Here is a 15597-nt window from a genome sequence, read left to right on the forward strand (position 1 = left end):
ATGGCGAGCGTGCTCCGCTTTGGTAAGACCAAATACCTGCAGCAATCGTGTCTTGATGGCGACATACTTGTCAGCATTCGGGGGACTCTCCAGAAGGCTGATGATTCTCGACGCCATCGAGCTCTCGAGGGCGGAGACCACGTGGAGATATCTGGTCTGGTCCTGTACGATGTTGCGGAGCTCAAATTGCGCCTCGGCTTGCACAAACCAAGAGGCCGCCTGTTGTTCCCAGAATTGGGGGAGCTTCCAGGCCACTGCATTGGCCTCCATTACTGGCCCGTTCTCTGCGTTCACCGCGAAAAACGATCGCGAGGATTCGGGGTCACCAATGTAGGAGTCTCTGCACTCCTAGCAAAGAATCTATAAACTCACTGGAAGTTAACAAACTGAGTTTAATGTATTAAAACTTTACAAAACAAGAAATTGCGGGAGAAGCTCTAAATAGGTCTTTTCTCTATCACTCCACACGAGGACTGGCTGGCCACGCCCTCTACCTCTGACGTCATCACGTTTCCCGCCATTGGGGACGTCACATGACCCATGTGATGACGTCATCGCGTCAGATCGCGATTTTGTCGATCTAGCTCTGTTTAACCAGAGCCAACATTGAAAGGTAATAAACATGATTAAAGGCAATTATACAAGTCCCTGTGAGAGTCTGTTAGTGGCTTTGCCACAGGTCGACATTAAGGATACAGGCTGCCCTGTGTGTTCCAACAGAGGCTTCCCACCCCAAGCACCAACCCACTTCTCACCCCCCTCCGCCCCGAAATGCCAGCACATCATCAAGAACTCCTGCTGTAAAGAAAGTGAGAGCTATAGTTAAGGTCTGAAGCTGTTAAAAGTTAATATTAAAGCCAAAGGGCTACAACGTGCTGATCCTCAAGCAGAAAATACAGTATACTACGTTGGAGGAAGTACACGCAAATTGCTGTCTCAAGCAGAAAGTGTATTTGGAGCCCTGGACAGTGATATGAAGATTTGAAGCATTTCTTTCTTTAGGTTATAACTGTAATTATGAATGTGCTTTTTATTCCAAATAATTTTTAAAAATGAACTTTAGGAATTTTTTTGAGATAAGGGTTTGACATAAAACCTATTTTCTGGTGCTTTTTTTTAACTTCAGGGCAAGGTTGAGAGAGAGAGGGAGGGGGATAGATAGATCATTACAATACCTGGCCTTCTTTATTTTAGTCTGGGAATTGTTCATATAAAGTCATAGCACTCTTGCCTCTGACTCAGAAGGGTGTGGGTTTAAGTTCAGGTACCATTTACAATATCAACTTGTATGGGAGGTAGGAAGGGAAGCTGGGTGCTCAGAGTTTAGTAGGAGTCAAAGGTGCAGGAGTAGATTTCATAGATTAGATGACCTTGAAAAGAGGACAGCAGCGATCAGAGACAGGAGAGAAACTAGAGAGGTGAAGATGCAGGGTTAGGGTGGAGGGGGAAGGGGGGAGATCGGCTTGGTGGGCAAAGAGAGGGGTTAAAGCTGTGGAGGCAGCTAAACAACATTATCCTGGTAACAAAAAAAATCAATGAACTCTTCATATTTGTTGTTAACGGGTGGAGAGACCGAGGAGATGGGTTTAAGGAGACAATTGGTAGTGAAAAAACAACTCCTGGAATTGCCTTTTACCTCCAGTTGACAATTTTGGCAGAGGGAAGTGAGGCCCAGTAGAGCTTGATGTCGTCAAGCCAGATTTAGTGATGGGTGGTTAAGCCAACTGTGTATCAGGTATGCTGAAGCCTGTCCCCTTTGGATGAAGTTGGAGGTGAGGGAATGGTTGAACAAATCAACAACTGGAGAGGTATGGTAACTCGATGGCCAAATGCCATGAAGTTGAGAGACTGAGTGCAGTTGTAAGTGACTTGGGAAGAGTTTATTCCAATGGCTGATGCAGAAGGAAGTGAAGTTAAAAGAAGGTAGGTGATGAGGGATACAGATTCTGATAGGATTTATACTTGGGATTAATTGATTTGCACCAGCCCTATAAGATGAAGTAGAAATGTATGATATGGAGATCTCTGCAATGTTGCAACATGTTTAACAGAACATATTTTTTAAACTGTTTGGTAACCAACCATTTGGCATTCTGAATTAAATGAAGTCTTACAAATTTTTATTGCTTTACTTTTGTAAACTGATTATTCCAGTGTTAATATTTACTGCATTTAATTCTTGCTGGAAGTCTTCAGTGAGCCTTAGTCCGAATACAGAACTGTCTGAACAACAGACCTACTCTCTGATGTCGAACATTTTGTTATTGCAGATTTAGTTTTCTGTCTCTTTTTCCTATTTCATGAATACACAATCTAAATATTCTTTTACTTGGGGAATTTTTTTAAATCCATGCACCAAGTGTTTCACTCTATTTCAACTAACTGTTTCAGTTCCTTGCACTGGACCCTGGAATCACACAGCAAGATAGTTGTAGAGATTTAAACAACTATCTGATTGGACATTTTTGCTTTGGACGTATTCTGGAAATATTTATTCCAAAAGAATAATTTTAATATCCTTCACAATTATTATGGTTATGTTTATGTTAATGTATTACAAGCCAAATGTATGTTGAATGTTTAAATGTCTTAATCTAAATGTACACTCTCGGGAGCCGCAAGCCTACATTTCGTTGTACTGCACTTGTGCACTAACAATGACAATAAAAGTTGATTTGATTTGATTTGAATTCCAAAGATCACAGCTCCTTTAAGAATTCTCCAACATTCCCACCTTCAAGTATACTGAATGCAAGATTTTTTTTCTGTGAACTGCATTTGTTTTGAAATACAAAATCCTCACTGATATTTATTAAACTTTGTTCAATATATATTTTATCTGCGGGCTCCCAAAGGGAACAATCAAATTCAGCATTTTTGCCATCCTTTTAAAAAATCAAATTGCACAGAAATAAATTGAGCATGTGTTTTCTACAACAATGCTGAACTTCTAGTCAAACTCTGCCAAGGAAGTGGCAGAGAGCAAGAGGTGGACTTCATAAGTGTAAAAAAAATATGCAGGTTCGTGTAATGGAAATATTCTGATTTTTATAAAATATGTGTCTAATAAGCTTTTTATTTAAACAATACAAGGACAGTTAAAAATATATACAGCCTACACCACACAAAAGTTAATGGTAGGTGTACCATCATAAGTATAATATGAGCTGAATAATGCTTGAACGGTGTGGGATATGAAACCACATATGTGTCTCAGATGTGAATGGTTGTTTTTGCAGCATTTCATAGCATAGCAGACAGCAATAAAATGTTTGTCAAGGAAAATCCTCCGCCTTCATCATGCCCTTGCAATATAACAGCATATCTGCAAAATATGCACTACCCTCAGTTTGCTTACCAATGTACAGTTACAATTATTATGTAGTTGGGAAGTGCAGCACTGTCGGAGGCGCTGTCATTTGGATGAGATGTTAAACTGAGGCCCCATCTGCCCTCCCAGGTGGACGTAAAAATTCCATGGCATTATTTCGAAGAGGAGCAGGGCAGTTCTCTCCGGTGTCCTGGCCAATATTTATCCCTCAACCAACATCATTAAAACAGATTATTTGGTTGTTAGCACATTTTTTTTGTGGGACCTTGCTGTGTGTAATTTGGCTGCTGGTGACTACATTTCAAAAGTACTTTAATTGCTAATCTCTTTGGGACGTCCTGAGGTCATGAAAGGCTCTATATAAATGCAAGTCTTCTTTCTTTCATCTTTATTTAGCGTCACCCACATTTTTAAGACAACTTGATTAATTGCCAGTCTTACTGTTTTATGGCTTTAAATGTTTATTTAGTTGTAAAATTAATGCTGTATACTACTACAGTACACTGTTTTGTAATGGGTTTTGAAGCTCAGTTTAGTGCAGGAGCCTGTAAACTCTTGAGTTACATTTAGTGAAACTCCAGGCATGTACAGTGCTGGGTACTAAAGCTGGACAGAATACATCAGCCTGAGATAGCAATTGAGCACAACATATTTGAGCACAACATATTTTTCTGGCATTTTGCATTTCTCCAGGCACCCACCTCTGTCTCATTCTAATCCTATTGTACACTATAGTTAGAAATAGAATGCTTTAAACTTCTGTACATATACAATCTGTACTTTGATTAAACTCAGAGAAATGAATGTCGCTGATGATGAAAAGGAAGCATTTTGGCTTTTTGGTTAAGAAATGTGTTGGTAAGGATCTTTAGCATCATGTCTTATGATAATTTAGGAATTATTTTTAAAAGTAGGACTGTTCTTTCCTGTGTAACAAAATAAATACTTTATCTACAGAATTGAAAACAAATTCCACGTTGCTGTGGTTGTTTTATGTTTTCTTTATTTCAAGGCTGGGGGTATATTTATATTCCAGAATGTATTATTTTGGGGTTCAAATGCTGAATTGTAGTACATTTAAAAATGCTAAAATTGCACCAAAGTGTCAAAAATCAATATTAAATGAGAAGTAAATTTAGCACAATCAGAGCTCACTTCCCCTTTCAAAACTTCTTAAATCCACTACTGCAAAAATTGTGTTTTTGTATACCAGATATTTTTACAAATTGTAATACAGCTGATGGAATATTGGGTGCAGCTGCAGCTTAAGTTTTGATAAGTTAATATCTCACTGCACTTCCATTGTAACTCGTCCTTTTCATACGTAATACATTAAAACATTGGATTTCAGTTTTTCAGAAAAACAAACTGAGTTGCAGACTGTGATCCCAAAATGCTAATAAAGATCCTGAAATCCAAAGTAATAAATAGGAATTCAATTTATTCAGCTGTTTTGAAAGTGGCCTTGGTCATAGACCTGTATTCAAGGCTATTTTTCAGTTGTCAGCTTTTTGGGGTTATGTTAGATTTGTTTGAAGTTTTTCATTAGCTTTTCCTAGTTTTCTAGGTTGGCATGTCTCTCATTATCATTCAATTTTACACTTGGCGATGGTGACAAGCCAAGTGTGGATACTGTACTCATCTCCACACCTCATGCCCTCTGTCCCCCAAATTCCTACTTCTTTCAGAGCTAAAAACCAAAGTAAATATTCCAAGAATGGATGGAGTGTGTTTTTTCAAGCAAAGGCAATACTTTACTTGTCCACGAAGCACACAACACACCAGTGACTCACCACTGAAGTGCATAAATACTGTTCAGAGAGCTCCCCCAACTATTGGAATTTCATAAGTACTACACTGATATTTAAACTAATCTGAATTAAAATTAAATATTTTTGGAGAAATTGTACAATACTGGTAATTTACAATGCAGTCTTCAGTTTATACCTGAATTTGTTACTGTATCAATAATCAGCAAAGATATTTTTTTCACTACCCTGGAGTAATGTGATTGTTAATGATACACTAATGAAAGGAAACACTTACAGTGGACATTCGCTTAAACATTTCCCCATATGCAGGTAAAGTGGTCGGTGCCGTACTGTGATGCACTGCTGGCAGTTATTCTTGTTTCCGGAACAGATGTCACAGCCTTCTTCACACTGTTCACACTTTTCACTAATTGAATTGGCAAAGGTTTCTTTGGGGCAGTCCTCGACACAAGTTTCACTGTTGGTCAGGTAGAATCCTAGATATTATAAAAAGGATTCCAGAATTACGTTTTTTTTTACACGATGGCACATACAATTGCAGCAAGGGTTGCAGGATAGCCATTAGGAGTGAAAAGCTCAAGCTTCATAGAATTATAGAAATTTACAGCACAGAAGGAGGTCATTCGGCCCATCTTGTCCATGCCGGTCGACAAAGAGCTATCCACCCTAATCCCACGTTCCAACACTTGGTCCATAGCCTTGAAGGTTACGGCACTTCAATTGCATATCCAAGTACATTTTCAATGTGATGAGGGTCTCTGCCGCTACCACCCTTTCAGGCAGTGAGTTCCAGACCCCCACCACCCTCTGGGTGAAAACATTTCTCCTCAAATCCCCTCTAAACCTCCAACCAATTACTTTAAATTTAAGCCCCCTAGGTATTGACCCTTCTGCTAAGGGAAATAGGTCCTTCCTATCCACTCTATCTAGGACCCTCATAATTTTATACATCTCAATTAGGTCTCCGCTCAGCCTCCTCTGTTCCAAAGAAAACAATCCCAACCTATACAATCTTTCCTTATAGCTAAAATTCCCCAGCCCAGGCAACATCCTCGTAAATCTCCTCTGCACCCTCTCTAGTGCAATCACAACCTTCCTGTAATGTGGTGACCAGAACTACACGCAGTATTCTAGCTGCAGTCTAACTAGTGTTTTATACAGTTCAAGCATAAACTCCCTGCTCTTATATTCTATGCCTCGGCTAATAAAGGCAAGTATCCCGTATGCCTTCTTAACCACCTTATCTACCTGTCCTGCTACCTTCAGGGATCTGTGGACATGCACTCCAAGGTCCCTCTGATCTTCTGTATTTCTCAGTGTCCCACGATTTATAATGTATTCCCTTGCCTTGTTAGCCCTCCCCAAATGCATTACTTCACACTTCTCCAAATTGAATTCCATTTGCCACTGTTCTGCTCACCTGACCAGTCCATTGATATCTTCCTGCAGTCTGCAGCTTTCTTCTTCAATATCAACCACATGGGCAATTTTTGTATCACCTGCAAACTTCTTAATCATACTTACTACAATCAAGTCCAAATCATTGATATATACCACAAAAAGCAAAGGACCCAGTACTGAGCCCTGCGGAACCCCACTGGAAACAGCCTTCTAGTCACAAAAGCACCTTTCGACCATTACCCTTTGTTTCCTGCCTCTGAGCCAAATTTGGATCCAACTTGCCACTTTGCCTTGGATCCCATGGGCTTTTACATTTGTGACCAGTCTACCATGCGAGACCTTATCAAAAGCCTTGCTAAAATCCATATAGACTACATCAAATGCACTACCATCATCGACCCTCCTTGTTACCTCCTCAAAAAATTCAGTCAAGTTAGTCAGATACGACCTTCCCTTTACAAATCCATGCTGACTGTCCCTGATTAATCCGTGTCTTTCTAAATGAAGATTTATCCTCTCCCTCAGAATTTTTTCCAATAATTTTCCCACCACCGAGGTTAGGCTGATTGGCCTGTAATTACTCAGTCTATCCCTTTCTCCCTTTTTAAGCAATGGTACCACGTTAGCAGTCCTCCAGTACTCTGGCACCACACCTATAGCCAGAGAGAATTGGAAAATGATGGTCAGAGCTTCCGCTATTTCTTCTCTTACTTCGCTTAACAACCTGGGATACATTTCATCCGGGCCTGGGGATATATCCACTTTCAAAGATGCTAAACCCCTTAATACTTCCTCTTTCACTATGTTTAATACATATAATGGAGGCCATTTTGCCCATCTTAGCTCATCCAGCCAAAAACAAAAATAAAAGCCTAAGGGAGATTTTTAACACCCTCTGCCCTGACTGAAACCAGGCGGAAAGGTCGATTCCCGCTCCGCAGCAGGTTTAACCTTGTTGTTTGTGTCGGTGTGTGATATCAGGCCTGACCCAGGTTGGAGCCTCATTAATATATGCTAATTGAAGTACAATGACGTACATTGGACTCTGTTGTGTCCAGACTGCAGGAGAACGGTACAACAGGTGTTTACTCAACGTGGCTCACACTGGAACTGATCTGTACAGATTACTACTCCGTGCTATATACAGGTGTGGTCACTGCCGGTACCGCAGTATACATGAGCTGTAAAAGATAGTTCCCCCCTTAAAAGGTACATACATTACAATTCCTCCCCTTTTAGATTAACAGTACCATAACACTCATTAAACAATTAAATATCAAACTAATTACAATTAACACTTTTAACATGCAAGATTAGCTGAAAATAGTCTATTTATATATTCAGTCTTTGGGGAGGCTTCCTGATCCTTTCTGGATAGCGCCTTTCCCGAGCGTCTTGCTCTTGGTGCGGAGGCGATTCTGGCCCCCTGTCGTCGGTTGGTTCATCAGCTTCTGATGCTACTGTTTCTGGGGTAGATGTGACCTGTACGTCGGGTTCATCACCAGGTACGTATGGGCGAGGCATGGGGTTGACTTGTTTCTGTGACTCTAGGATCTGGTCAGCATGGCGTCTCACGATGCTCTCCCCAACGTCCACTGTGTACATTAGGGGGCCCTGCCGTGTGCATATCGTTCCTGGCTGCCATTTTTCTGTTCGGTAGTCGCGGGCCAAGACTGGTTGCCCTACATTGAAGCTCCTTGTTGGCTTCTCATGGATGTGCTGGAATTGCTTACTCTCAACATCTCTTCGTACGTTTGGTCTGAGCAAATCCAGGCGAGATCTTAACCTTCGGTTAAAGAACATCATGGCTGGGGCCTGGTTGGTGACTGCATGTGTCGCGTTCCGGTAGACGAACAGGAAATTGTCCACCTTGTGCTGCAGCAGAATGTTGTCATTGTACATAGCCTTTATTGCCTTCTTAAAGGTTTGTACGAACCTCTCAGCCAATCCATTTGTGGCTGGATGATACGGGGCGGATGTGTAATGCCTTACCCCATTCTTTTTCAAGAACCTCCGGAGCTCTTCGGACACAAACTGTGGTCCGTTGTCGGAGCAAATCTGTTCTGGCAAGCCATTCCTGGCAAAAATGGTCCGTAGGACTGCAATAGTTTTCTCCGTGGTGGTGGAGGACATTTTGATGACCTCAGGCCATTTCGAGTGCGCATCCACGGCTATTAAAAACATTGAGTCCATGAATGGACCAGCAAAATCAATATGCACCCATTGCCATGGAGATGAGGGCCACTCCCATGGGTGTAGAGGGGCCTGTGGTGGTGCATTTTGGACTTTCTGGCATCCTGAGCAACTCTTGGTCAGGTCCTCGATTTGTTTATCGATTCCCGGCCACCACACATAAGCCCTGGCTAGGCTTTTCATTTTTACCCCTCCCAGATGACCCTCATGAAGCTCATTGAGCACTCTATCCCTTAACTTGGGTGGCATTACCACTCGGGATCCACACATCAAGGTCCCCCGGCACACAGACAGCTGTTCTCTCCTTGTCGAGAATGCTGGCAACAGTGAGTCGCCATGTGCTGGCCATCTCTTCACCGTCAAATCATATACCTGAGACAGTGTCGGGTCATTTCGGGTTTCCTTTTCGATACAAGCTATAGCTCCCATGACCGGAAAGCCCTGCAGCGGGTAGTCAAAACTGCCCAACGCATTACCGGCACCCGGCTACCGACCATAGAACATATATATCAGAAACGCTGCCTACGGAGGGCACGGTCCATCATCAAAGACCCTACCCACCCCAGCCACAGTCTGTTTGCCCTCCTACCATCTGGAAGACGCTACAGATGCATTCGCACCCGTATGACCAGATTTAGGAACAGCTTCTTTCCCAGGGCTGTCATCCTACTGAACTCCACAAATAAACACTAAAGCCTGCACATCTGCCGATGCACTTTATTATGGTCATATTTATGCTAATATATATGTACAAATGTATGTTGAAATGTTTAAGTGTCCTAATCCAAATTGTACACTCTCGGGAGCCGCAAGCCTACATTTCGTTGTACTGCACTTGTGCACTAACAATGACAATAAAAGTTGATTTGATTTGATTTGATTAGTTACCGGTAGGTATTCAACTATAGTCGAATGGAATATTTTGACAGGATCCACTGCTGGTGCTTCCTCCGCAGTAGGCAGTGGCAGGCGTGATAGCCCATCAGCATTTCTATGCTGTTTCATGCCCTTATATTCAATCTCATAGTGGTGCGCCCCTAGAAAAAGTGACCATCTTTGTAGTCGTTGCGCAGTCATCACCGGAATGCCCTTCTTCGGATTAAAAATGGAGACAAGAGGCTGGTGATCAGTCAGCAAGGTGAATTTCTGCCCGTGCAGATAGTGATTGAACTTTTTCACTCCCCACACTAGGCTGAGGGCCTCCCTGTCAATCTGGGCGTAGTTACGCTCGGCTGAGGTTAGTGATCGTGACGCAAAGGCTATTGGCCTCTCTGAGCCATCCGAGAATTTGTGCGACAGCACCGCTCCAATGCCGTAGGGTGACGCATCACATGCCAACCGAATTGGTAATGCTGGGTTGTAATAGGCCAATACCTCTTTTGATGTGATTAGTGTTTTGCTCTTCTGGAAAGCTCGTCTACATTCGTCACTCCACTTCCATGGCACCCCAGTTTGCAGTAGGGTGTTCAGTGGGTGTAGTATTGTAGACAAATTTGGCAAGCACTTATGGTAGTCGTTTACCAGCCCGAGGAACGACCTCAGTTGTGACACATTTTCCGGTGCTGGAGCCTTGACTACTGCCTCAATCTTCTCTGGGGACTTATGTAACCCCTCTTTATCGATAACGTGGCCACAATACGAGATCTGTTTTCTAAAAAACTCGCATTTGGGGCGGTTAGCTCAGAGCCCATATTCCTGCAATCTAGTGAGCACCTGCTCCAGGTTGGCAAGGTGATCACTGTCATTTTCGCCCGTGACCAGGATGTCGTCCAAATAACACTGGGTCCCTGGGATCCCTTGCAGGACTTGTTCCATTGCCCTCTGCCAAATAGCCGGAGCTGATGCTACCCCAAATACCAGCCGGTTGTATTGGTAGAGACCTTTATGGGTGTTGATTGTGAGGTATTTTTTTGATGCTTCTTCTACCTCCATTTGCAGACACGCCTGGGCCAGATCAATCTTAGTGAAGCGTTTCCCTCCAGATAGCGAGGCGAAATATCTTCAATCCGCGGAAGTGGATATTGTACGGTGTGAAGGACCGGGTTCACTGTTACCTTAAAGTCCCCACAGATGCGAACCTTCCTTGGTTCCCCAGGCGTGCTGCTCAACGACTTTTTCATCACAGGGACGATGGGTGTAGCCCACTCGCTCCAGTCTACCTTGGACAGTACACCTGAACATTCCAGACTCTCCAGCTCTGCTTCGACGGCTGGGCGGATCGCATAAGGTACCGGTCTGGCCTTAAAAAATGTTGGGCTTGCGTTTTCTTCAATTTTAATCGTCGCTGTCATGCCTTTTAGTGTTCCGAGTCCTTGCTGGAACACTTCTTTCGCGTCAGTTAGGATCTTTGACAGTCGCCCAGGTGTGACGTCGTCATCCTTTTTGTCAGCCACAGTCAGTGCCTGTATGGAATGCCAATCCAGTTGTATTTTCCGGATCCATTCACATCCCAGTAATGGTGGTCCTCCATCTTGCAATACATACAGGTCTAGTTTTGGTGTTTCCTTACCGTTATATATAACGGTCACCCTTATTTTTCCTTTGGGGTAGACTTTTTGCCCCGTGTACGTCTTCAAAATAATTTTTGTGTCTCTCAAGGGTATGTGTGAGAATAGCCGCTCGTAGTCCCGTCGGTTTATGACTGTTAGAGCTGATCCTGTGTCCAATTCCATCTTTACCTGGACTCCTGCTATCTTGAGAGTGACCCAAATGGTTCGGTGATCCTCCGTTGTGATCACATTATGTAGTTTCAGACAACTCAGTTCCCTGCTTTCGGAGTCGTTATCAATTTTGTTCGTCTGAACTATTCCCCGTCATCTTATGTACCTTCTTGTACTTTCCTTTGGTAGGTTTCTTATTGCTGGTTTTCTTTCCCGACCTGCAGACTCGTGCTATGTGTCCTACTTTTCCACACTGTCTGCACACTGTCTTTGAACCAGCAATCATTCTGGTCGTGTGTTGTTCTGCCACAGCGATTGCACTTCTCTTTTCCATATGACATTTTGTTTGTGCCATATTCTTGCGGTCTCTGTTGTATCTCTGCAGCGCCCCGTGCTGCTGCTTCATATGATACCGCAATGCTGAAAACCTTTTCGGCATTTTGGGTGCGGTTTAAAATGGCGTCTCCCAATGGCTTAAAATGGCTCCTCCCCCGCTGCTGCCAACGCCGCTCCCGGAGTTTCTCGTGGCAATGGCGGCACCCTGTAGGTTTCGCACGCTTCTCCTGCGCTGCTGCCAATGCCACTCTCGGCGGTCCTCGTGGCAATGGTGGCACCTCGTGGGTTTCTGTGCGTCTCTCTCTCCCTCTCTTCGACGCTGCTCGGCCCCTGAACACCGGCTGTGCCCTGTGCGCTCTGCCCTCTCTCTCTCCCCCCCGTCGACGCTGCTTGGCCCTTTGCTGTGCCGCTCGGTCGGGCTCTAGCCCACCGCTGTCCGGGAAGGGTCTGCGCACTACCTGTTGCCAGCCCGTTTTGTTGGACCACCTCGACTGGAAAGCCAAGCCTGGCTCTCGACAGCCTGCCCCGCAATTCTCGAGTCTCTGCTGGATGACTGGGCGGTTGCCCGTGGTCGACGCCCGAGTCTCTGGCCTGGACCTCCAATCCACTGATCTCCAGGAACGAATCCCCGGGAGGTGATGCAGAGTTGCAGGTAGGTTCGAACTTGCCTTGTTGCCAATGTTGTGTCCGTGTATAATAAGACACAGACTGCAGGAGAACGGTACAACAGGTGTTTACTCAACGTGGCTCACACTGGAACTGATCTGTACAGATTACTACTCAGTGCTATATACAGGTGTGGTCACTGCCAGTACTGCAGTATACATGAGCTGTAAAAGATAGTTCCCCCCCTTAAAGGTATATACATTACAGACTCCAATGGCATTTTAATGGCGTACTGAGCAGGTAAGAAGCGGAGGCCTTAAAAGGATAAGTTTTAAACTTACCTTATTTGGCCAGGAGGAACAGAAGCGAGATTCCCAGATTGCACAAATTCTGTGCCAAAAAACAGGTGGAATTTTGGGACAATGATTTTCATATTTTCAATCATAATGTTCTCTGAATAAACTATAAATAAGTCATTAAAATTAGCCATTTTTATTGTTTGTCTGATATTAACAGAAGAACTGCTGTGTAGATAACAGTGTCTGCTATATGACCAGAGCTAATGTGACCCATATTTTAATGTTGTCTTCCTTTTGCGAAACCAGATGAAACATCATTATTTGGAAGGTTAGATTTATTCTAGTGGTTTTATCTAGTCCCAGAATGATAGATTAAGGGGAAAAAATTTGGTTGCTTTGCACCTCCCGTGCGGCGATGTTTGCGCCGCTCGCGAAATTGACCAGACGTTTTGCGGCGACACTAAACACTACTGTCACGATCTCCTGCACCCGCAGATCATGACATCAGTCAAGCATGCAACGCCCCGGTAGCGCCCGGACCGGATATTGATTCGTGCCCCCTGCCTTTCCGCCTGTCGCTAGCAACGACAGGTTCAGGGGAATGTTTTGCAGTCGGGAAGGGACTGGGGGAGCGCTATTTAAAGGCGGCCGCTTCCTGCCTTTTTTTGGCAGCAACATTTTTGCACCACGCATTCTGAGAGAGAGAGAGAGAGAGAGAGAGAGAGAGAGAGAGAGAGAGAGAGACTTCTGGAGAGATTCAACGCTGTGTGAAGGAGTTTTGGGTACTGAGCACCACTTTGCAGGTTCATTTTGATTTGACCTTCCTTGCATCAATTTAGAAGAGACTATGGGGGCAGCACTCTGAGCTCTTTCCCTGGGCCTCTCCATTGTTCTTTCCAACAGAATTGATGTACAGGTCTCTCCAGGCCGAGATTCAAGGCTGCAATGAGCAGGGTGTGGATGGAGAGCATGATCGACCCTCCCCTTTAAGAACTGGCCGGCGCCAGCGTGTCTGTGTTCCATTGCTGACTGACATCACATGAGCTTTGCCAGCGCTCTGAGGTAGCGCCTCGCTCCTCAGCATTAGCGTCTTAAGAGAGGTGTGTAACATCCGATTTAGTGCTCCGATCACTTCCAGGGGCGACAGAAGCCAAGTTTGCAGTCGGAGGTGATAATTAGCGGCAGGCGCTATACTTTGCACCCAGCCGATAATTGCGCCCCAAACGGGGCGATACTGAATTTCTCCCCCTAAAACTCTTATCTCCCTGATGACTGCAAGGCTCCCATGTAAAGTGTCTCAGTTCAGTTCCTAATGGGTATGTATCTACAGCACAAAACTCTCCAAATATGGTGCAAATTGTCACCAAATTGGTTGTTCACTCACACAGCCATAAGGATGACTGGTGTGGCAAAGGGAAAAGTCATAATTAGGAATGTGCATCTGTGCTTGGGATTAAGGTACGTTGTAGTGATAAAAGGATGTTGTATTTAATCTGTGTCATACCTGACCTTTGCGTGCTTGTTGCTGACAGTAGGTACCAAAAATGGAAAAGTGTTCCATTGCCCAAACACTATCACTTGATAAAGCAACAAAAATAACAGAAAAAAATATAACGTCTACTGTTTATAAAGTGGCAAGCATCTTGCTTTTTGTTTGGCTCCAAAAAAAAGGAGTCATTGTATTAGTGGATTCTGCTGCTAACAGCTTGCCCAAGGAAGATTGCTGTTTTAAGAATAATTAGCAGTGAGACAAATTGCTGATGAGATAGTTAGTTTGCAGCAAGATGCAATCCTTGAGTTCTGTACCTGAAGGACAGCTGGTGCATTCATTCCAACCCTCTCCTGTGCATGTCTTGCACAAGTCATCACAGGGAGAACAGGATGTTTCTTCAGCTAAATGGAAATTAGAGCAATTGTTAGCATTGCTACCTGTACAGTAAGATGAGGCAGTGTTTTCTCATTGCAGTTTAATTTGTGTACATGACAAAACCATGTACACGGGACAGATTTTCCTCTGGGCTGCTATGGCGGTGCAACCTTGGCTGGGCAGGATTTCTGTGTCTGCACACCTGACCTCCTCTGATTTCCTGGTGTTGGCATCATGTTCATAATTTTGGTGGGGGCAAGGAAAATGGCAGTGATACCCAGCACAGCGTATCATGGCCAGTGTCACCGGCAGAAGACCAAAAAACTTAATTTAAAAAAAAATCCCCTGCATTGCCTTGTGCAATCAACCATTCTTTGATTAATTGCAGTATGGTTTAACTACACCTCCTACCACCCCTTCATCCCCTTAGCAGGCCAGGATACCAGGAGCACACTGGATTTCCTAGCTTCCAGCCCTGTCATTGCACAAATGACAGGAAATACATTACATGATGTATTCTAATCATTTGCATCTCATTACAATACACGCACCCATATTTGGGTGAATGAATTATACAACCAATGTCAATTCTGGCAGGAAATTGAAGATGTGACATCAGTTGGCAAGGAACTGGCAGAAAAGCTCCCATCTGATTTACTTCCTCAGCCTGCTGTAGTTGCACTGGAAAGCCTGAAGAAATGCAGAGGAAAATCGGTCCCAGAAACATATGCCTTTTTATGTAAAGAACCATTATGTCATATAAAGAATCCTCAGTACCATTTTATATATTCATATTATGGGGCTGATTTCCCTGTTCCCTCCCAGTCCGCTGCTGGACAGATTCAGCACACCCAAAGTGCACTGTACCTGGCCAGACCCAGATAAACTGGAATTTCCTGTCCTGAATCATTAACATGGACCAAAGGCACCCCGGCAAAGACCTGCACCCTGGCAGGACCTAACACTGGCAAAAGTGGGAGGTAATTTTCATTTTGTTGCAGCTTTACAGGACATCTGCCTCAGAAACTTCTGATTGCTGTTGGAAGGCTTGAAAATCTGTTTTTGGTAAATGCACAACAATTTTCCTAACTTACCTTGGGACACCTCTTCAGCCTGCTGCCAGACCCCATCA

The 15597-nt window shown here is 43.9% G+C and overlaps 2 protein-coding genes across 9 annotated transcripts in view; one reads left to right on the forward strand and one right to left on the reverse strand.

The window, feature by feature from the left end:
- Window positions 1-15597, reverse strand: part of pcsk5b (proprotein convertase subtilisin/kexin type 5b) — a 679955-nt gene that overhangs the window by 224903 nt on the left and 439455 nt on the right. For 2 of the 3 annotated variants that reach the window (XM_085986077.1, XM_085986095.1), the window contains exons 28-29: window positions 14405-14491; window positions 5378-5579 (exon numbers count right to left, since the gene is read on the reverse strand). In XM_085986077.1, coding sequence (XP_085842203.1) covers window positions 5378-5579; window positions 14405-14491 — 289 coding nt within the window. The remainder of the gene's footprint in view (window positions 1-5377; window positions 5580-14404; window positions 14492-15597) is intronic. The other variant, XM_085986086.1, reaches the window with a different exon arrangement.
- Window positions 1-15597, forward strand: part of carnmt1 (carnosine N-methyltransferase 1) — a 1199612-nt gene that overhangs the window by 40384 nt on the left and 1143631 nt on the right. The gene's annotated exons all lie outside the window — the stretch shown is intronic.

Source organism: Somniosus microcephalus, chromosome 1 (assembly GCF_052327205.1).
Source record: "Somniosus microcephalus isolate GS21.2 chromosome 1, FLI_Smic_1.0, whole genome shotgun sequence".
NCBI lineage: Eukaryota > Metazoa > Chordata > Chondrichthyes > Squaliformes > Somniosidae > Somniosus > Somniosus microcephalus.